At 35.9% G+C, this 24,614-nt stretch overlaps 1 protein-coding gene across 1 annotated transcript; it reads left to right on the top strand.

Annotated features, from left to right (window-relative positions):
* The first annotated feature begins 7,361 nt into the window (after window positions 1-7,361).
* On the top strand, window positions 7,362-8,092 carry LOC136259170 (cystatin-B-like). The gene is made up of 3 exons (XM_066052613.1): window positions 7,362-7,499; window positions 7,653-7,757; window positions 7,816-8,092. Exons 1-3 carry the CDS (start codon window positions 7,437-7,439, stop codon window positions 7,942-7,944), a joined length of 297 nt encoding a protein of 98 aa, XP_065908685.1. The 5' UTR covers window positions 7,362-7,436; the 3' UTR covers window positions 7,945-8,092.
* The last annotated feature ends 16,522 nt before the right edge of the window (window positions 8,093-24,614 follow it).

Raw genomic sequence — 24,614 nt, forward strand, 5'->3', positions numbered from 1 at the left:
TTAAGAAGGATGCAATCTGGGGATCTGAGGGCATGATCCCAGAAGAATATTCAGGACACAAGCACCGATCATGACTGTTCTATTAGGGTGGTTGACTGCTCTATTAGAGCATTAATTTTATACCTGAGCCATTGCAAATCAATTTTAATTGCCTGGATATACTTGACCAGTTTCCGGAAACCTCAGAAACTCCACTCAGATCTACCCCAGAAAAAATGACCAGTAAGTTTTAAGTTAGTTTGTATAAGTATGTTAATGAAAGAATATTTCAGTGAAAATAATTTAATTCAGATAAAAACCTTATATGAGCGAATTGTGACTTAATAGTGCATTTCAATTTATACTGTTTCAATTGTAATCACTTATGTACACCATTATAATCATGATCATATTATTGCAAACAAGGTGATTGTAGAAACCTGGACATGTCATACAACACTCTACATGGATCTTGCAAACATACTAGCTTATAGGTATATGATGTAGATACTGTATACAAAATGGGTATAAGAGTGGTATCACGGTAGGTCTAGATCCAGTAGCTATGTATACGTACTTGTATAGGACTGAACCATTGCTACTAAAAATGTGCTAATGCATTTACTGAGAATAGCTACCCATTTTGGTACAAACTGACAAACTCTATAATTTTGTTTGTATGATGTAAAAATTACAGTAAGTGTTAGGTATACATTAGGTCACTTTATCAGGTATCATAGTAAATATATTTACCAAGAATCAAGATAATAGCTAGCTATAATACAAAAATGTGTTTGTTGATAATTGTGGTTACATGTGAATGGCTGTATATGTAAATACTGTTCACTGTTGAACATAATAGCATTTTGTGTAACATTAGTAACTATCCATTAACTGGTGTCTACAAGGTATTACCAAATGGATATTATTATTAAAGTATTTTCACACCCGTCCCTATAGCTATAGCAAATCAGTAGTGTGGTGAAAGTCTCAATTAGAATTGTCTTATACAGTACCTATGTACTCTTGCCATTTACCATATTGCACTTACTTAGTGTCACATTGCTGATGAATGAAGAAAGAGAGAAAAGGAAACGCATATAGTTACAAATCACTGTCCACAGAAACTGATGATACTGACCCTTCAAATAGAAGGAACAGGCCCATGAAATATCAAAACCTCATCTTTTATTGATAAATCCTAACTACAAACACCCAATCAAAAAGAATTCTTTTGGTAAAAGAGAGAAAAAGTATTCAACTCAAGTAAAAGCTGCTATTCTTTGCAGATACACTTATTATCTTTATAAGGATGTCAGAAGAATCAATATCACACCAGATATCTCACACCCAAGCAACAAGAATTGAATGAAACCTTGAGATCCTAAACTCCCTATACTAGCTGAGAAAAACAAGAATGGAAATCATTACTGATAAAAGATAGGAAGAAAGTGCAGAGGTTGGAGACTTAAGCACAACTGTGGCCACTTCATACAGTGGGCAATTATACTAATGAAAATCATTTTTTCAAATGTGACCAGATATGTGAAAAGAGACATACATCCAATTCCATGAACTTGGTAGACCATAACTTGGTGTTTAAGATCAAGATGCAATCAATTTTTTCTTCATCTATTTGTAAACTAAGTTGTGGTTCACTACTGACAAATTTAAAGTCATGAGCTTGTTTTCCAGTCTGAAGTTATGATTGGTAATTTGGATGTGTGTGGAAGACCCCTTTTCACAAATCCAGTCACAAATGACTGGATATTATTGCATGCACCCTACAAAGTTTTTGTAAAAGAAATTATCTTGCTAGTACTATACCACACTGTGATAATTATAGATATTGCATGCTCTGAGATCTGCCTAATGCACTGCAAAAGATAGATCACTTGGTGGTGGCAGGGTATTCAATGGATTGAAACTCCCTATACAATGCAAATTATCTGTAAGAGTTGATAGTTTGCATGTGAACTGTCATATCCTACACATCACATACTCTACTGTTTATGCTCACATTAGTGTATTCACTTAACAACGAATATCTTCACCCACACATCACATGCACCACAGAGTGCATGCTATGTGCAACACTGTCACATACATTTGACGTATTTTATTGCAGTCCTTGCATCTATATTATACGTGCATTTTGACTTTATTGTACTTTATAATCTCCTAAAGTCAAGGTGGAAAGACAATAGCTAACTGGCGAGTCAGTGTCCGGCATAGCTATTTAATATGATCTATGGAAATTAAACTATATTACAATAAGGAAGAGTCTGTATATGCATGAAAAGCATAACTTATTTTCTCTCAGCTTAGCAATGCTCTACCAGTTTGGGGACCCGCATTGCATCAAGATTCTCTGCGTAGAATTACAAGGCTTCACAATAGGGCTTTTTGGATCACATGTGCTTGATAAAGTCTGATCACATCTCTCATCCTCAGCAAGCCATTGGTTGGCTCTCTCCTACAATGTTGGTTCAGCACCAATCCTTGTGTGCTATGTTAGACCAGTACATTAGTAAAGGGATTTCATTAGACTCTCCTATACAGTTTGGATCCTTACATTCCTAGATGTCCCCCACATTTTGCCACAACCTACCCTCCACAACAGATTGTCTTTTCACCAACGATGTTTCTGTCAAAAGGCAACTTACTGGCGGAACTCCCTTCTAAATGATCTTTTTAACTTTATCTTCTTTCTGTAACAATTTATATTGTATGGTGTAATTATGCTTTACTTGCATTGTGATTTGTTTTTGTACTGTTATGTCTGTAACTACTGTATGTGTATACTCTGGAATGGAAGAACAGCCTTAGTTGAATTTCAGAGTTTTAACAAAATAAATCAAATCAATCAAACTGTATTAAAGAAATGGAAGTGCATGATCACTCCTGCTCAATTTCAAATGGCAAATACATGCATGCATATTTATTTGTGCTGTGTGATGTTTCCCTGATTCGTTTTACTAAACAGTTTAAGTATTTAGTTAAAAACTATAAGTGGGTGACTTTTTAAGCATCACAGCTATCAAGTATCCATTATGTTATTCATTACAAGCTATACCAGTCCATTTTTGACATCATTATACACACCATTGAATTTCAGTGTTGATAGTAAAGTATGTGTGAAACTGTTTACTACTCAAACAAATTGTCCATAATAATTTTCCGGCTTTCTCACATACCATCAACAGTGGGACTCAAATAGTTGAGAAATATAGCCTACAATTGACTGCAATGAATAATAATTTGTTGTGTTGACTATGACAAAAGCTGGAAAATTTTTGTAGAAAATTTGTTTGAGTAGTAAACAGTTTCACACATATTTTACTATCAACACTGAAGCTCAATGGTGTGTATAATGGTGTGACTTTATTATTTTATTTATTTCTCAAATATTTGAACTGCTCTGTTGATGGTATGTTAGAAAGCCGGAAAATTATTATAGAAAATTTGTTTGCCAATTTGATTCTGTGTCAGCTATATCTGGTGCTTCAAATATCACACAGCAAGAACTTTCAATTACAAATCAAGACAGCATCACACAGCTCATAATGCATGTACTGACTTCAACTATCACTTGATTGTTGGGTATGTTTTGAAAAAAAAATTGGTGGACCGACATGCACTCCAGTTGAAGTAATCCACTACATGTACAGATTAGCTATGTGCTGATTGACTTTGTAATATATAAATGTGTTCTGGTTTATAATATAATGTGTTTGGGATAAGTATATACTTATTAGATAGGAGTTACCTAGTGGTACAAACACACTTATTATATTATAGATACATCCAATGGATTAGATTTTGTGAATCACAACTAGTTGCAATCATATTGATACCAGCAATGTACTGTAGAAGACATCCTCTGTTAAATGACAAGTTTAAAATGCAAAGGAAATCATTTTAGCCAAGTCTGCTGTTGTTTGATGTTTAAAGGACAACTAGGTAAGTATTATCTTTCCATTACAAGTGTATAGGTCATGCACACTTGATAAAATATTTATCACCCCGGCACACAATTAAGTTGGTAATGAATCAAATTTCCGTGGGTATATCCTTAAAGTCCCACTGTCTAGTTCACCCCACACACTTAACTAGTTACTATTGTTGTTCTAGTTCTAAGATACCTGCTAGAACTAAAACTTGGAAATAGTATACTGAATCGAGGTGTGTTGGTTCTAAAGCTACAGTAAACTAAAATCTTTGAATCTATTTAAATAATGCATGAAGCTAGCATAAAGTTTTTAGTCCCAATATTTGTTCTACAGAAAAGAAAAAAATTAATTCTCTGCACTGTTAAACCACAATCAAAAGCCATAATTAAAACACAATTATTTTCCAGTCAACTTTATACTCTGATTATAGTCTGTTAATGAGCTTGTGGTGATATACTGATGAAGGATATTCCATCAGTAGAGTTAATAATTTACAACTCAAACTTTTAGGGTGTACAAGTACTTGAACTATGTTTATTTCCCTGCAAGTTATATCTGATGTAGGCATCACCATTTTATCACCCCTCGCTAGGTGCAAAGCTACATTCGGATAGGGATCGTTATCTAATGTATAAAAATGTGTTATTCTGAGATGTATAGCTATTTGCTCTGCTGACAAGGTATTTGAACATTACCTATTAACACACAGTTGATAACATAATTTGTGCACAGATGTACACTTCTACATGAAGTTGAGAAAGGAGCTTTGGTTTACTACAATTGCTCCAACCTACCCAGCTGTATACAGAGATATTTATTATACAGCTAACATATGTTGCATGTTGCTAACATATGTTGCATGTTGCTACCGCCATTGTATTGAAGTACATGCATGCATGCATATTTATTTGTGCTGTGTGATGTTACCCTGATTTATTTTACTAAACAATTGGTTAAAAACTATAAGTGGGTGACTTTTTAAGCATCACAGCTATCAAGTATCCATTATGTTATTCATTACAAGCTATACCAGTCCATTTTTGACATCATTATACACACCATTGAATTTCAGTGTTGATAGTATAGTATGTGTGAAACTGTTTACTACTCAAACAAATTGTCCATAATAATTTTCCGGCTTTCTCACATACCATCAACAGTGGGGCAAAAGTAGTTGAGAAATAAAGTCTACAATTGACTGCAATAAATAATAATTTGTTGTATTGACTAGGATAAAAGCTGGAAAATTATTATAGAAAATTTGTTTGAGTAGTAAACAGTTCCACACATACTTTACTATCAACACTGAAGCTCAATGGTGTGTATAATGACGTGACTGCATTACAATTCTATTTATTTCTCAAATATATATTTGAGCCCCACTGTTGATGGCATGTGAGAAAACCTATTATAGAAAATTTGTTATTGTTATTAGTGCTTTACAGTGACCAGCACTGAAGGTCTGACAGCAACATGTGCTGCAACCTTATTTGTTTGCCAATTTGATTCTGTGTCATCTATGGTGCTTCAAATACCACACAGCGAGAATTCTCAATTATAAATCAAGACAACATCACACAGCTCATTATATACATCCATTGACTTCAACTATGATGTAGTCACTTGATTGTAGGAAATGTTTTGAGAGAAAAAAATGGTGGGCATGCACTCCAGACGAAATAATCCACTACATGTATGGATTATGTGCTGATTGACTTTGTAATAAATGTGTTCGGATTTGTGTAATAAATGTGTTCGGATTTGTGTTACAGTATAATAAAATATGTTTGGGATAAGTATATAGATAGTAGTTACCTAGTGGTACAAACAATATACAGATACATCCAATGGATTAGATTTTATGAATCACTAGTTGCAATCATAGTGACATTGATACCAATAATGTACTGCAGATTGTTAAATGACAAGTAAGGAAATCATTCTTAGCAAAGTCTGTTGTTGTTATGATGTTTAAAGGACAACTAGGCAAATATTATCTTTCCAAGTGTGTAGGTCATGCATACTTGATATCACTCACACAATCAAGTTGGTAATGAATCAAATTTTCATGGGTATACATTCTTAAAGTCCCACTGTCTAGCTCACCCCCCACACTTAGTTAGTTACTATTGTTGTTCTAGTTCAGTCTAAGGTACGTGTTAGAACTAAAACTTGGCAGTAGTTCAGTCTAGTATACTGAATAAAGGTGTGTTGGTTCTAAAGCTACAGTAAACTAAACCTTTGAATCTATTTAAATAATGCATGAAGCTAGCATAAGGTTTTATCCCCAACACTTGTTCTACAGAAAAGGTTTCGTACAGAAAAATTCTCTGCACTGTTAAACCACAATCAAAAATCATAATTAAAACACAATTATTTTTAGTCAACTTTGTACTCTGATTATAGTCTGTTAATGAGCTTGTTGGTGATTACTGATGAAGGATATTCCATCAGTAGAGCTAAAACTTTACAACTAAACTTTTAAGGTGTACAAGTACTTGAACTATGTTTATTGCCCTGCAAGCTATATCTGATATAGGCGTCACCATTCCATCACCCCTCGCTAGGTGCAAAGCTATATTTGGATAGGGATTGTTATCTAATGTATAAAAATGTGTTATTCTGAGATGTATAGCTATTTTCTCTGCTGTCAAGGTATTTTGAACATTATATATTACGCACAGTTGATAATATAATTTGTGCACAGATGTATACTTCAACATGAATTTGAGAAAGGAGCTTTACAATTTACTATAATTGCTCCAACCTACCCAGCTGTATACAAGGATATCTATACTATACAGCTAAGTGCATGTCGCTACTGGTGCATGTAATGATAGTCTCTATAAACTCTCACTCTAGTCAATAAGGTTATAATGTTCTATTCCCAATATATGTGACCCAGTCTGATAAAACCGGGCTTATCGCCTATTAAAAGTATCGAGAAATGCCGGTTTTGATGAATGGTCAGTTAAATGGTAAATATTTAAATTGAATACTTACAAATATTTCTCTGAATATCACAATTATTGCACAATAATTGCTGATTTTGATTATCATTGGTCAATGAAAAGTAGCTACATGATGTTGATTATTGCTAATAAAATAGTCATGATTATCATGATAATTAAATAATTTCCCATCCCTAGTCCTTACCTTACATATACACGATAAAAAACTGGCTGGACAGTACGTACGCATGCATACCATCATACCATTTTAAATTAAATGCAGACCAATTACAGTATCTCTATGCAGTCAGCACCAAACCCATACCAAAGTACAGAAATATTATGTAGCATTAGCCAGATAACTACTATAAGGTTTACGTAATACACTTTGTATAATTAACATTCCTATGGTTGCTAATGCATGCCATACAATTTATAGTAAATCTATAAAGAGAGAAGTTTGTAACCGTTAAGCACAGTTCACTGTTTTTTCTCTACAAACACTATTTGTGACATTTAGGGTCAAAGTGTGTAATTAAGTTGTTTCTACAAAATGAATGGTGTGTGGTCTGAACCAAAGCCAGCTACAGCTGAAACTCAGGGAATTGCTGACAAAGTACGTTTATAGAGAACAACCCTACACAGCAGCTACTGTATATTACAGCATGTATGCATTGAGTCACTAGTAAATTATACACATTTATGCATTGCAGCTACAACAAAGTATGAAATACTAGTTTCCAATGCATTATGTGCCCTTTTCTTATAGGTGAAGGAAGCAGCACTGAAAAAACTCAAGCAAGAATTGTTCATTGAGTATAAGGCTACAGAATACCAGACTCAAGTGGTGGCTGGGATGAACTTCAAAATTAAAGTAAAAACCCCATTCATATATCTGACTCAATAATTTGCTTGCGATATGTTGTTCACAGGTACAAGTGACACCAGCAATTGCGATAAGGGACGTGTTTTATGCTGATTACATTCAACTCGTCGTGTATCATGACTTGAAGAATGAGTACAGCTTGACTGATGCAACAGATCTTGGAAGACAACCATGAAATATGCATCCCGAACCCAAGTTTTTGACTTTATTATCAACTTTTGAACAAAGGTAGGATTTTTGTCCATAGGTATAGCTATAGCTGTAGAGTAACTGCAAGCTTTTGATTTTATCAATAATGAATACAATCTGTGTGTTAAAATGAACATGACTGGACCTGCGAAACTGGCACTACAAGCCATGCATGTCTCAGTAATACAATAGAATGTTTGCATCCTGTTATACAGCTGATGAAATGTTAATAAGGACTGAAGAAATTTGCATAGGCATAATCATAATTATGATGGCATAAAGCATTATGCTATCATAATGCATTTTTGTCATAAAAGAGAGTTAACTATTATCATAATTATGCATGGTTATAGTATTAATCCATGGTATCTGTGCAAATTTGACAGCTTATACAAACCAGTGTATCAGTACGATTACCTGATACTATTGCTATCTGCACATCTAGCAATGCAGTGTGAACAGTGCTGGGGGCCATGCTGTCCACGGAAGATTGTGCAATCCATGTTAAGTGGATTTTCTCCCCCATTGAGGGAAACAAATAACCCGTAAGGGCAGTGTGATCAGGATCAGAATCTGGTTTGTGTTTGTGTGTGTGTGTTTCACTGTCAGTACCACACAACAGGTATCCACTTTTCCTGAATTCGATAATTTTTGTCTTGTGTTATGGGTCTAAGTGTCTGCATGTGCCTTGAGAATAATATAGAGATACAACATTAAGTAGCTATCTGACATTTGTTCTAGTTTGATATAAAATAATTATCTGTAGTAGTGCAGATACTTGCAAAATATAATTATACAGTAAAACGTCTGTGAATGCCATCCCACTATATCTGTGAGAACACTCAAAGCCTGTAATACAGGGAGTCAGAAATGTGTAACTAAAATGTGAAGAATACAGAAAAAAATTAATGTACATAGCTAACTCTGCGTACTGTATATACACTGTAAACATTATATGTAGTGAATTCATGGCATAGCTTAATCATTTTCCTTCTTGTTTCTTAAGAAAGGAAACCTACAAAAATTATACTGGTATCTTTGTAGTTAGTTATGCACATATAAGGAAAAGTACAATGTTATACTTGTAAGGAAGCATGAAAGGGCAATCAAGTACAGCAACAATGAACTTTGACTAAAAGGATTTTTTAATATTACAATTTTATCATACAGAGTTGCACTTACACAGTAATAATATCACTGTTTTGTACATGTCCATTAATCTTCCTAGTGTGTATAAGTAGAATTAATGCCTTACTCAATAAGTGTAAAGTAGCACTAAATGAAAAGGTTTCATGTGATAACTCAACTTGAGAACCCATAATCTTACTAAACTTGCAAGATGAATTTTCTCTAAGCTCATCGTCATGGAGAAACCTGCTACAGTAGATGAAACACTGCTAAAACCACAGTACTAGGACTGGACTTAATACATCCATCGTTATAGCTGAAATGCATGTACATGCTTAAGCTTGTTGCTACTGTATTTTACGTTATGAAAAACTTGCATATGTGCATATACGTACGTGTATGTACTGTATATACAGTATACCTACAGTTTCCTACTGTATGTATCTATGTGGCATTCAACTCATATCACGATCAATGCTTATTGTATAAATTTAATTTAGTCATCTCCTCCTTATGTACAATTTAGAACAGATGGCTGGAAACATCACACATATGATGGACTAGTAGCTACAGTGTTTGAGTATAGCGCTCTTTACACATTATGTAGGACACATCATGGTTGATGATACTGGGTGTATTATTTTTAAAAGCATTGGATATTTATGGACAGGGCCGCCCAGAGAAATTAAGGGGCCCAGGGCAAAGAGTTAAAGTGGGGCCCTTGACCCAAATTGTAAGGTGAAGACCAAAAAAAAAAAAAAAAAAAAAAAGTCACAACCTGCTGGCAATGACAATAACTACCCATCACCAACCATATCTCCTTATCTATAAGCTTGCTACACTGCTCCTCTGAAGAATACTGTGACTGCTCTATTAGAGTATTTAGATCTGACTGCTCTATTAGAGTATATCGATCTTTTAAACAGGTATTCATGGGGCCTCCTGGGGCCCGGGGAAAAATTCCCCAGTTGCCCCCCCCTGTGGGCGGCCCTGTTTATGGATATCTGCAGCTACGACAATAAAAGCACTGCATGCAGCAGTGTTACTCCATGTACCTAGCTGCTAGTAGCAGTACATATCCAACCATCTGTACAATATGTCTGCTCAGCCCATGCATGCATTATGTTTACTGTATATTGCAACTTACAATGTCATGATCCTTTCCTAAATGCAGTATCATTTTCCTATATATCTTAAAACTTAAATCTAGTACTGCATGCTCATGACCTTGCAGTGCTCACATGTAGGTCACATGTGCAGTGCTTACAGAACCAGAGCTAATTGTACAAAAACACTGTAACTTGCTACTGGAAAACCATGGGAAAAGTTTTCACATGGTTAAGCTTTTAAATAAATACTTGCTTAATTTGATTATAGCTTTACAATAGTTTTCTTGTGTACATAGACAGTAGGTTGGCTTGTTTAGTTGTAGTCATTCTATTAGACAATGGCATGTCAAGAATGCTTTGATATTTGCAAGTATGCAGGGTTTTTATTCTAGTAAGACACCTGTAAACAGGTGGAACCTAGTAAGACACCTAGCCACAAACTTAAACAAACAAATTGCATACTTTGTGGGTTCATAACAAAATTCCAGTCACCACAGGCCATTGTCTAAATTACTAAGACATGCATTGCTAGGATTCTTCAGTGGATAAACACCCCTCAGGAATGATGTAATAACCACCTCGGCTCTGCCTCAGTGATTATTACATCATTCTTTCGGGTTGTTTATCCACTGAAGACTCCTAGCAATGCATGTCTTACCTATACTTGTTTGCTGTTCAATCAACGTATGTATAAGCATCAAGGGAAAGTTGTGTTGTGGTATTGTCATAACTGCAATCATTGATATACTGGTATTATTAGGGAAAGTTCATACTAGGTATCATGGTTATGACAGTACCGCAACACATGTTTCCTTGATACCCACTTTTATAGAAAGGCAAACAGTAGAATCGCCTTGAACTAACAAGCTGATGTTAATGATTGTCCAAGTATGTACACAGAAAACCTATTGTAACAGTAAAAGCAATATTTATTTAAAGCTGGTTGACATAATTATGACAAAAGGGTACCCTATGGATTATCATGATAAACAAAAAAAAACATTCTGCTAGCTGTATAAATACTGTAGGTCTGAAATTAATGTTTATTTTATTTTATTAATGCTTTACAGCACAAGTGCTGAAGGTCTGTAGGATGCCTGCTCAAAGACTTTAGCTACAGAAGGTGTGTTTGAAAAGTTGGAGAAAGGAGAAAAAAATCCATGACTGGACCTAGGTGGCCTCAAACCTGCAGCCATCCGATGTACGCTCGAGCACTTACAGGAGTCTACCAGGCGGTCAGGATGTTTTCTCCTTGTTATTTTCATGTAATTATATCCATAGGAATTCTAGAGAGTACTCATTATCTCTAAGTACCCCAAGTAGAACCAAATGGACACTAGTTTATTTATTAATGCTTTACAGCATAAGTGATGTGCTAGCATACATTTTGGGATTTACGGCTGCTGCTTAGTTGGTAGTAGGCTATGTTTTCCTAAATAGTTGTGAAAGGGGAAAGGGAAGCAGCCAGTTCTGACACATGCAGACACACATGTTTGACACTACATCAGTTGTAAAAATATTAGTGAACTTAAATAAGTTGCATGTATGCCGTTTATAACCAATTGCATATGAATATATAAATTATTGCCGGAAGTTTTTATAACCAAAAAGCTAAGCATTATAGCCCAATAGAGATACAGTATTATAGACACTATGTGACATTAGCTAACTGGCTAGTTATATGGCTTTTTCCTTGTGTTGTGTTCTATGCTTGCAACTATGTTTACATACCATACAAACAGTGAGTAAACCTTTACAAATACCAGTTTGTGACTGCATGTCGAGCTCAGTTGAAAATTGGCACCCATTGCAACACTATAAGTGAATGTTTCAAATTTTTGAGTGGCATGGGGTATGAACCAAGGAAGTTACAGCAGAGACTCATGAAATTGTTGAAAATAAGGTACATGACAAAATTAATTGTATATATTCTCATGCATATCATTATGCAATAGTCTTTTATGTTGACAAGTCAACATTGACAATTAAGTGCATTGAATACATTAAGACATATTGCATTAAATGTCCTTATTCTTTAGGTAAAAGCAATTTTGGAAAAAAACCTAACAAGGATCATTCATAGTGTGCTGAAGAATAAGCAGACTCATTCAAGTTGTAGCAAGGATGAATTTCAAATTTTAAGTAAACTCAATGTTAAACTCTTCTTTATAGTTTTAGTAAAATTAATATTTGGTTGCATAATGTTCACAAGTACAAGTGACACCATCGATTATGATAGGGACGTGTTAGCTATATGCTGCCAGATTACATTCAACCCATTGTGTATCATAATTCGAAAGATATGAGTTGAGCTTTTGGCTGATGTTACAGACTTTTGGAAGGTAAACACAAAACTCAATTTGTTTGCTACGGTACAGTATATATATGTGACAGGATTTGGCAAAAGGTGCCTTTTTCACACACAAAATTTGACCCATTTTTGAACTTCACAACTTCATAACTTTTTCATCATTGCATATAATAACCTAAAATTTTCCATGAGTGAAACTACAGTGCCGGGCTGCATTTTGATGCAAAGAGCAGCTTATACAATCAGAATAAGGAGTCAACTATTTGTTTAATGGTACAGGTATGCAATACGTGTAGAAAAGGTACCTTTTCGCAAATCTAGTTACATAATAATGCTATTAATTCAAAAAAGCAATGTCACCATGTTAATACACATAAGTATAGTATAGCTACTTACAGTATGCATACATATACTGTGTGAGATCACTACTAGTATGAGCTACGTACATATATATGTACAACAGTAGGTTTATAATATGCCTGTATAATTATTTCATTCCACATACGTAGACTCAGTGACAGCCGTACATTATACATGATTATGATGATGTTCCATGCATTGCTGCCATCAATGAACAATGTTATCAGTGCAGCTATTCTTGACCACTATAATTGATTCTATACTATAAACCAAATTAACACTAAAGGATTTCTGGACATAATATTGTGCACACAAAATGAACATCTTATTCCAGTAGCTACGTATTAGCTTGGTGTGATTGTACTGCTTTGATACCTGCTCAGCAGTGAGTCATTATGAAGGGGCTATTAATAGTGGGTATATGCACTATATAATTCTCATTGTAATTTCATCAGAAATCGTTGTCAAGGAAAAACAAACCACAGTAACCATGCAGAGTGATGCATAAATTCAACCACATTATCACATGTTGTTAACATGCATGTATGCATGTACATCGCCCTATCATGCAAGTTTATTATAAGGAAGTAACCTGTACTACATGTACCCTGTAGTTAAACTCAATTTGCGATTGGCTGTCTATAAGAATTGCAGTGGCTTAAACAATTTTGCTAACATGGGTGAGTGGACCAAATTCATGCCAGCAACAGCAGAAACACAAAAATAAGTATTTAGTGTATTGTAGCTTGCCAATGGTTGAAGCTATGTGTACCAAATATTCACACGTTATACACCAATTCCTTACCTTCCAGAGCATCCACTGTGCAAGTAGCCAACAACTAAGTTTCCCACCATTTTAGATAGTTTTTAAACCGAGGTTGACTGTATCAGGTGAGCTACAAATTGGGTGGGAGGCCCTTGAAGGTGGGCAAGATGTTTTTCAAAAATTGCAAAGCAAGGCCAAGGGATGAATTAGGCCACGTTTTGAGCCATTGAGGTCTCAAAACTGGCTAAAATGAAAGGAAATTCACAGCAGTGGTACTTATTCAACACCACAGAGCTGTACAGCCACATACAGTCATTCCCAGGCTGACCAGAGCTCCATTAGGTCCCACACCAAACGTACAGATCGCCACTGGGTTCGGGAAAATCAGCCAGCAAAACCAGACCACTCAAGTCTAGCTGATTTTAAACATGGAATTAGATAGTTTATTCATGTAGCTGTGTGTCCTGGGTGAAAAATTGAACCTGCTGACATGGGCGATAAGACCGGTTTTCTCAGACTGGGTCACATATTATACCCTTGTTATTATTTATCTGATGTTCTGATCACTTTACTAACAACACTTATACATTATACTATTGTCTCAATTGTGCATGATAGTTATGTTGTATGTCAGACGTATTTGCATTCATCAACCACATTAAATACTATAGGAAAGTATTAAATACTATAGGAAAGTATTAAATCAGTTGGACCAACAAGCTTTACAAAAAGATATTAACCTGATTCTTGTGGGTGGAACATTTACTACATGTTTATCTTTCAGTCCTACCAAATGTATACATATGTCTTTCAGATCCACCAGTATTATATCAATCAAGATGAGATTCCCAAACTAGACAACCATCGTGACCTAGGAATTGCATTTTCTAACCAATTTTGACTCAAGTACACTTGTACATTACATTTTCTTGTCTGTAGAGGTTTCAGAAGATTACAAAATCACATATTTCATCATACACACATTATAGTATAGAGGATTACATAGTTCATTTCACATAATTTCAATGATGGAAGTTGTAACTTTATAATTAATCCGCGAGAGTTAAGCTATTGGTATATAATTGCAATTTGCACCTATATAGTTGTAATAGACAAAATTCATAATAAGGCTTTATAACATACTTGAATTTTGCATAATAATGTAGGTGACAATACCTAAAGTAACACTACCCATTTAAAACTTGGAGAGAATATTGTTGACATTCACACCTACAAATCATGTAAAAATTGAGATACATTTTTTTCAAACTTTTGGTTTTTGCATAATATATATTATGTTGAAATCCCTCTAATAAGTGATACCCAGAAGGGGCAACTGTTGCCTCCTTACATATATAACTACAAATTTCAAGATGTCATATCTGACAATTTTTTGAATCCCATGATTTATGTAATTACCCCAGAAGGGGCAATTGTTGCCCATTATTGAATAAAATAATAATAATGGTCTAAGACAGGATAGACATCATACAGTACGTAGACAATTACTCTGTACTGCTCCGTGTCATGCATATGGACTTGAGGGGTCTGACACTACTCAAAAGTCGCGTGTAAGATTCCCAATCTCACCATTATTTTGCAAAGATTCCGGATTCTGACCAAAGATTCCAGATTCCAAATTTGGAAATTTACATAGCTAGCAACACACATATTTTGTGCATTCAGCTGGCTTCCAGGCGAGGCCTGTACAAACATGTCGAGACATGTGCACCGTGCTCACGAGACTAAGCTGATTGCAACACAGCACATGCACACGAATAGCTAGAAATATACGGAAATAATCGGACTTATAATAAAACATTTAGATTCCAGCAGATTCCAAAATTTACAGATTCCATTGTGGGATTCCAAGTAATTTTTGTGTCGGATTCCAGTTGGTGTCGAACCCCCGTATGGCGGACTACTGATACTGAATGCCCTGTCGCAATTTTCACACATCACTGATTATTTTCAAGCATAATAACTGTAGGACCACTCCAAAATAAATTCTCTGCTTCCCATCCACCGTCCGCATTCACATAGCATCGGCACTAATAATATATTATTATGTTCCAATATTCCATATTTTCTTCCATTTTTCGATTATTCTTGTATACTGTATGATAGGTTCAGTAAAAAAGATGTCCGCTCATGTGTCAGTAGCTATGACGACATGCACAATTTTACTGCTATTCCCGCAACTAGGAAATAATAAGTATGCTTTCATGCAGCTGCAGCTTGTTTGTCAGGCAAATAGCTAATGGCTTGATAAGCTACTATTCTCATAATGAAACAATGGAAATCCACATGCAAATCTAATAGTATGCCTGCATGAATGGTATACAAGAAGGGAAACAGGGTGAAGTTGTTTTTTTTTGTTGTTTTTTTTAATTTAATTTATTTGTTTACTTTTAGGTGGAGTGGCCTATAACTAGGCATTCTAGCCCGATTTTTAAATTTGGAAAAATAGGCTTTTTATATGCTCAATAGATAGAGTATTGAATGCTAATCTCAGAAATATATAGTTTGTTGGGTTGGCAGTAGCTACTTTGGCATGCACAGTACTTAAAAACTGAAAAAGGTATATTTTCTCCGGGGCTCCCCATACATTTTAAAGGAAAAAATGGCACAACTGAATCAGGAAGCCATCTATCAATCTGGACTGCCTTGAAACTGCAGTTGCTTCTAGCTGCAGGTTTGTACATGTAATGAGAGTAACTTTAGATCTTATTGGATCTCAGCGATCTTTGTATGCTTTGTGGTGAGCAAATATTGCACACTTCTCAATACAATGGTGTATACCCATAGGCAAGTGGCTATCTCAAGTAAGTAAAAACATCAAGTTAACAACTTATAAAGGTAAACAGCTAAAGTGGAGGTGCCACAATGATGCAACAATACCTAAGGTGGAGTCGTGGTTTCAATTATAGCATTGTTATGCCGACTTTGAAGTAGTTCAGTTGTATTTTTGACCTGATGACGCAGCCATCAGAAAATTGCTCTGGAGCTGAAAATCGCTAACCCGAGCGAAGTAACTATGCACTTTAAAGTAAGCACCAGTGACTACCTTCCAACCGACAGCACGTTTTTTAAAAGTTTTAAAGTATTCTACATACATTACCAGGTTTGAAAAGATTACAAAACAACACAAAACTTACTTATATGTAACGTGTACAACAAAACTAAGATTTTCATGATGATCAGCATGTGAACAAAGCCCATAGCGATTTTCATCCTCATTGGAGCTTGTACTACAGAGCAATCCCAAGTTAAACACGAGTTGTTATTTTGTGCCAGGGTTCTATTGGGGAATATATGGAGAATTTTTTTATTTAAAAATCTCGGATACTGGAATGCCTACTTGCTTTTTGTTTGTTAAGGCTTTATAGCACAAGTGCTGAAGGTCTGTAGGACACCTGGTCCTACAGCCTGTTTAAAGTTGTTACAGAAAGTGTGTACTATAACTATATATGTGACCTGATCTTGGAAAACCTACCTTTTTGGCACATTGGTCAATTTTCTGTTTTATAGCTTAAATGAGATACTAGGTGCTCATCTATCTTGTGTTAAAATTTCAGCTTAATATCATTAAACATTTCTGAGATATGGCTGATCTTCTGTCCTGTACATTACAAAGTAACTTTTATGGTAATGTATTGAGTTCTGTGGGTGATTAAGGGTGACAAATGGTGACAAATCACTTTGTTTGCTAATAATTCCATTTTTACCATCTAAAATACTTTAAAAGACATTTCTGATAGTTTAATGAAGTATTCTTGGTACTTTTCTGCAATTAAATGCCTTGTATCATTGTCTAAGACTAAGTTTTAGCCATTCCAGCACCTGAACAAATCACTGAATTTGTAAGTTACTTGTTGTCCCACGCATGTGAAATTACTACATGGTCTGATATAATCATCCATATCTCCTAGGAAAAAGAAGCTATGGTTGTGAAACTTCACAGCAAGAAGGTTTAATAGTTGCTTTATCCAAATGTGCAAAAAAATTAATTTTAAAAATATTGTTGAAATTTTCATTTGAGTTTTCCCAAAAAGTTAGCTTGTGCCCAAAAGGTAGGTTTTCCAAGATCTGGTCACATATACTGTAGCCAATAATAGATACTGTCCATTCAGTGTTAGCTATCACACCACATTCCGCTGCCATCTAGCTATAGGCTCAGTATCCTATAGTGTTAAATCACCTAGCTATATCACTTGTGAATATTCAATAGCTAATTGGTTGACGTAATGTACAGCAGGGGTAGCTGTTGCTAACTCAATAGCTATATAAGAAGCTAGACAGTCACCATTTCTTAGCATTGAAGCGAAGTCAGTCAGGAAAATTGCTATCTAGCTAAACTCCAGTCTTCTGCTGCCGTGAATAGCCAATATACTAGCCGAAGATGGCCAGCTTCAACCAGATATGGTGCCTACTGCTGCTGATCGTATCTGCGACTATTGCAGATGTAAGCCCTACTTGAAAGTTACTCTTAGCCTTGTGGCTATAGCTACGTTGTTGTCAATGTGCTATAAGTCATTGAAGTCTAAATCCTTGTAGCTAATTAAGTTAGGTAGCTAATCTTAAGGCTGCAGCACAAGTTGCTATCAAACCTTCAGTGCTGGTCACTGCAAAGTGTTTAATAATAGACTCTATTGTATACATATGTAGCTGCACACATATACACGTAGCTATTATGGGTATTTAGCTATTATATATATATATATTTTTATTTTTTTTTTTCACAGAAGCAGCTGTTTTCGCCTGAGTACTTGGCTACACATGGTAGTATGGCAAGCAACTATCAAATCCAGTCATCAGATGATTCAATTGAGTGCACACACTCCTCAGATTTTCAACGGCTGTTTAGTGTACCACTTGGAGCTTTCCTTGACCATGTGGTTGCAAACATCACTATTGGTGACAACCCCAAATATGGTAACAGCATAGATAGTGATTTTTTTGTAGTTCTCTCTAATGGGTCTGCAGCCATTGGGTTCTGGATTCTAGACCACAAGAATTATAATAATTACGAGCCATGTACCCATGTCCAAGGCAAACCTGGTGCTTCATTTACCAACTGAGATGTATATCACTATGGGCCAAAGATTGATACATCCAATGCCTATCCCCAGAGGTACAATTTCCTACTCAATACTCATCAGCAACACGGAGCCTGCTTAACTACCACAGAGATGGAAGGAGCCTATACTACTGCAGGATATTATAATGCTACTTTAAAAGTGGGCAGTCCACTTACATTGGATATTTACAGTGATGATGACTCTGGAGAAAAGTACAACTTCAGGTACATCGCTGTAGATATTCACTATGGACTGTAGTGAGTGTAGAAATTTGCTTTGGACTAAATTGGAACTCTTGACCTTCACATAGTTGTAGTAAAGTGTAGTGACATTTTTAGTAATGCAGTGACTGATTCATTTTGTGTTTAGCAATGTAGTATATAGTTGTATAATAGTATGAAATTGTAATGAGTTGCATTATGGTTATACACAAATTTGTCTGACATGTGCCCACACTGCCAGGTTGTGCTTGGCCACATGACACAGTATCCTGTGTCTTAATGAAACATGTAACACTTTCACACCTCAGATCAAAGGAATTCTTTATGCTACAAATGTGATGTGGCACACTTAGCAGTGTAACATCTAGATGTCGCACTGCAAAGTGTGCTGACAACTCATTACTGCATTCCATAAACTGTACAGCTTTAATGCTTCTTACTATTGAATACTGTAGTAAAATGTATATGAAACCTATATGAGCAACATCCACTTTACATTGTGGGCTTCAGTGATCTCCTGTGGCCTACAATTGAGCCCTCCTGTGGCTAGTCTCGTGCCCAAACCCCACCCACTGCGTTGAATAGGGTCTGGTGACATACGCAGGAGTTTTGGGCCCTACGCCATTTTTCTTTTCTGACCAATCGGACGCCTTGATTCAGGTACAACGCGATTTGATAGGCTGGAACTAGGAAAATGGCCGACTACAGCTATGGATACAAATGCGTAAACAATATGGCGGCGGGCCCAAAAACATAGCATAAGTCACCAGACCCTATTCAACGCAGTGGGTGGGGTCTGGGCACGAGACTATCCTGTGGCTCTCAATTGAGACCAACCGAATCCCACAATCAAAACTGTCTCATGGTGATAAGGTTTCTTATACATTTTGAAAACCTTACATAGTAAGTACTAGTGTTATAGTAAGAGCTAATGTGAAGCTTTGATATAGTAACCATAATGATATGTTCAACCACCACAGAGGATCCTGGACAAATGCTAGACCACATTAAAGGCACCCTCAACCACATCAAAGGCATTTAACCTAAACGTGAATTTAGCAGCTTAAAACTACTGTAAAAGTAACTTCAAAGGGTTAGAACTACTTTAAAAAGCACCCTCAAAAGCTTAAAAAGCTACTTTGAAGTGTAACATATTAGTTGCAACACCGTAAGTAGTGCGTTACCCGATATGCACGCACTCGCCCTCGGGCATCGTGCGCACGCACCCGCCCCCGCCCTCGGGCACCGTGCGCACATATCAGGCAATGCACCCCCCACAGCGCCACAACCACCACCTGGAGCTGAGGGCATCACTGTGAAAAAAGAGGAATATAAGATGGTATATCCAATGACTTAAACTATACAAATAACCTCAGTATGGTCTTGCATTATACTAACTACCTTATACTTTAGTATAAACCCCATCTTATATAGAAACAGATTATACTTTAGCTTAATACACGGAAACAGATTATACTTTAGTTTAATACACATTCTTTTGTTCTTTTGCTATGGCTTTGTTTACTTAACTAAATGTGATAACTTTTTAGCTTCACCATCTCATTATTCATGGACTTTTGTTTATACAGACAGCACGTGCCTTAAGATTTTTTACTGTATCAAACAAAGTCATGATGATTTTACAATACGTACACTTCTGTTAATCACTATAGCTGGCTTTGTTGTGATAGCTAGCTAATTTCATATGCACACATTTTCATACGGCAAAGCATATAATACCAGAAAAATTAATTATTCACTCAATTCTTTCTAAGAGTCACACAAATCCAGATTTTCGTGCACAGTTAGCACACCTGCAAAAGTTCGTAGTACACCAGTTTTCTTTGTTCTTGCAACAGTGTTTGTGAAGCGGTTCCACGCATGCATACGTGTTAGTGAATGTACAGGGCAAATATGGTGTCCAGTGCAACTACAAGGTGAGGTAATGGTGTGAATAATGAAAAGGCTGCTGTAACAACGACGATTCAACAACTATTTCCTCTGCTGGTAGTTGTATTAGATGCCATATTTGCCCTGTACACTCACTGTCACGTATGCATGCGTGAAATCGCTTTACGAACTCTGTTGCAAGGACAAAGAAAATCCGGGTGTATTGCTTGTTTAAAATTGAAGAAGTCAGTGGTGTGCGCATGCGTAGCAGATGCAAGTAAGTCGCCATCTCTGTCGCTATTGTTGTATCAGAGGTTGTAAATGTGAGACAGTGTATCTAGCGAAGAGAGTCAGTGCACGATCGGTGCCATCGTCCAATGAGCCATGTTACGCACGATGATAGTTATGGACCACAACTGTACATCCCTGCTGGCTGCAGTGGCAGCGTGGTGGCAAGCCCGCGGGGTGGCCCAATTCCTACGATGGCAGTGATCAAAAACAGCTCTAGATGAGTAAGCATTAGACTAAAATGATAGCTTGTACGATAGGTTTAGCCATATTAAATTGTTTATTGTGTATTGTATGACAATGGCCTGCAAATGATTCAACTTTGGTGTTGCTGTGTATGTATTAGCTACATATTTTATAACCTGTTATCTCAGCTTATGGCAGATGATGAGTGGACACAGTTCATCAGCCATCAACGGTAAGAGTATGCATGTATATTATCTCTTCAGAGGTACTGCTTCTAGCTGGTAGACAGGGCCGCTGATAGATTTTAGGGGCCAGGGCAAGTTAAGAATGTGGGGGGCCTATAACTGATATAGATTGCATGCAAAGCATGCTAAACTAGGGGGATCTGGGAGCATTCCCCCAGGGAAATTTTTGAAAATTAGACCCTCTGAGAATGAATATGAGAGTGATTTGAGTAGTTTATCACAGTATAATATGACCTTTGTATTACTGTATCAGCAGGGTATCTGAAGCTTAAATTAAAGCTTTTTCTAGCTATCATGCAATGCCACCTAGGAATTTTCTAAATACTGCACCCTTTGAATTTGAATGTGGGATTGATTTTTATAATGTATTATTGTTTAGAGCAGGATTTTCAAAGGAAGTTTCCAATAGAAAACAAGTTTTGTAATACTAGTGGCATGGGGTCTGAGGGCGCAGCCCCCAGCCACTGAAAGATCTTGAATATTTTAAGGGTCCAAAACTGAACGTATTACTATAATATAACTTATGGATGAATTATTGTGATACTTTGTGTAACTCACAGCTGGGACATAGTTATCTACTGGCAGATGGTCTACACGTGTACAGAATTTTGCAGTGACAAATTAAGAATTTTTGCTATACAATTTAATAAGTATATTGAGGATATTTGTACATCCAAGTGTATAATATAAAATTATATACCCATACATGACTAAAAATACCATTATAGTGATAAGCTCATACTCAGTCTTGCATCACTCACGGTATTTGTAGTGCTACAATGTCTGCTTTAGAAATTCAATGCTCTTTCTAACAATGAAGTTTCTTGTCACATTAATTCATTAGTACTTGCATTTGGTAATTTAGAGTGCACTTGATTGCTCTATTAGAGTATATAGGTGACTGTTCTATTAGAGATATATCGATCTTGATCTAAGATACAGTCCTCTTCAAGCGCCTATATCATAATATTATTATGAGCAGTGGCATGTAATGATTTCATTTGCTGACCCTGGAGCTATGCTGGATATTGAATTTGCCAGCTAATTGATACTATCTGTTAGTACTGTTACTGAGACCTGAGACTTCCTGTGTCTTCGAGTTTACAGAGAAGATTTACACTGTTGTATGTTCAGTATGTATATATGCACAATGTATAGCGGGCCCCAAACAAAGTGGGGCCCAGGGAAATTTGCCCCAGTCCACCCCCCCCCCCCCCCCCCCCGTCAGCGGCCCTGCTGGTAGATACTCCCAGCTACAAAATTACTAAAAAGCCAAGTCTTCTTTATAATTATTGTAAAGGCATATGATAGCTTAGCATAAAACCAAATACTAACATCAACAAAGGTAATATTTAGACCTATCATATTTAGCTCCAACATAATTATATTATAGGTACATCAAAAATGTCTCAACAGTGCTACATATAGTAGTGAAATACTAAATAACTAGGATATTCTTTCAAATACAAGCAGAAACAATGTGGATCAACACATTTATGGTACTGCTCAAATTAATGAAATATCGTTTCATGAGAGTGCGAGCAATTAAGAAACTTGCTTATTAAAGGGTGCGGCACTGATTTTGCTCTTGTGTATTCATCCCGTTTTGTTTGGGATGAATAATCGTAAGCAAAATGGATGCCATGTCCTTTACTTAGCAAGTGTTTTAATCGCTTGCACTTTTACAAGATGACGTTGCATTTGAGTGGTATGTATATACTATACCAATATAAGCAATTAGACAGTTGTTCCAAAAAATAATACATTTCATTTAATAGGTTTTGTTATTGCACTTTTTTGTTGTTCCATTCCAAATTATCGACACCCAAAAAATCTGGTAAGGACATGTGATATTGGCTGCGAGCACAGCTTCAATAATGAAGCCATGCAGAATACACACTTATATGGCTGCCGTGTGGTGTTGGCTGACTTATACAACCAGTAAGAAATCGTAAGTAGAACAATAGAACTAGGGATCCGTCGATTTTGCCGACAAAAATTTTGGCATAATGGGTGGGTAAAAGCAATGAGCAAAATGCTGGCATAATAGGTGGGATTTTTGTGAAGTGGACATAAAAATTGCACAAAAGATCGAGATACTCTAATAGAACAGTCAGACACGCTAAAATATCGACAATGCATAGCTAATTGTTATAGGAACAACAAGTGACAATCGAGAAACCCTAATCAAACAGTCACACATGTTAAGCAATATTAGCTAGTTTCTTGCTTTACTTGTTAGAAGTAATTGCTGATCGAGATACTCTAATAGAACAGTCACTTTAAGGCAAAACTGTAGCTTTGCAATTGGAAATATTCAATTAACAAAGATCAGTGCTGAGCAAAATTTATAATTCTTGAACAAAATATGGAGCATAATAGGTGAAAAATAAAAGAATTGCTGGAAAGAAAAATAGGTGGAAAAAAAGACTGGTCCCTAAATAGAACTGCAATTAAAGCCTATACTGAAAATACTTCAGCTAACCTACACTCACTATGACAATGGATAATCAATTTTCCGCATAATCAGTTTTCTAGATATTTAAAAAAGGATACAGATTTGCAGTGAAATAACTTCCTTTCGTATAATAAACACGCCAATACACATTTAGTTGTACATCATGCTTATTTTCTACACAGCTTAATTACTAAGCCTTACAATGCTGGTCACTGTAAAGTGCTAATAATAATAATCAGTCTGATAATAATAATGTGAATCTGTAAGGCTGTAGCCTGGAAAATACTCCATTCACTGCAACATTTGCAAGGGAGAAAGTACAGTAGGACCTCGATTACCAAACAGTATAAGTGACTGCTCTGTTAGAGTATTCCGTCATTAGGTAAACATTCTATTAGAGTAGGTGTATGTTCTATTAGAGTAGTTGAACAGAACTTTGTATATAAATGAAATGGGCTTTATTAATCTTTTACTTATCTAAACAATTTTATGATTTAACTAGCACACAGGTATTCCATGCTCAAAGTGTTCAAAGGTCCCTCACCAACCTAACTTCAACTCCCTTTAACTGTTAATTTCCCCCCCTTTTTAAGTAATCTAGTAAGTAAACTCA

The sequence above is a fragment of the Dysidea avara genome, chromosome 6 (assembly GCF_963678975.1).
Source record: "Dysidea avara chromosome 6, odDysAvar1.4, whole genome shotgun sequence".
NCBI classification, from domain to species: Eukaryota; Metazoa; Porifera; class Demospongiae; order Dictyoceratida; family Dysideidae; genus Dysidea; species Dysidea avara.

Coding starts and splice junctions, on each gene's coding strand:
- LOC136259170 (XM_066052613.1), top strand. CDS start 7,437: ATGAATGGTGTGTGGTCTGAACCAAAGCCAGCTACAGCTGAAACTCAG. Junction 7,500..7,652: donor CTCAGGGAATTGCTGACAAA/GTACGTTTATAG, acceptor CTTTTCTTATAG/GTGAAGGAAGCAGCACTGAA. Junction 7,758..7,815: donor GGATGAACTTCAAAATTAAA/GTAAAAACCCCA, acceptor TGTTGTTCACAG/GTACAAGTGACACCAGCAAT.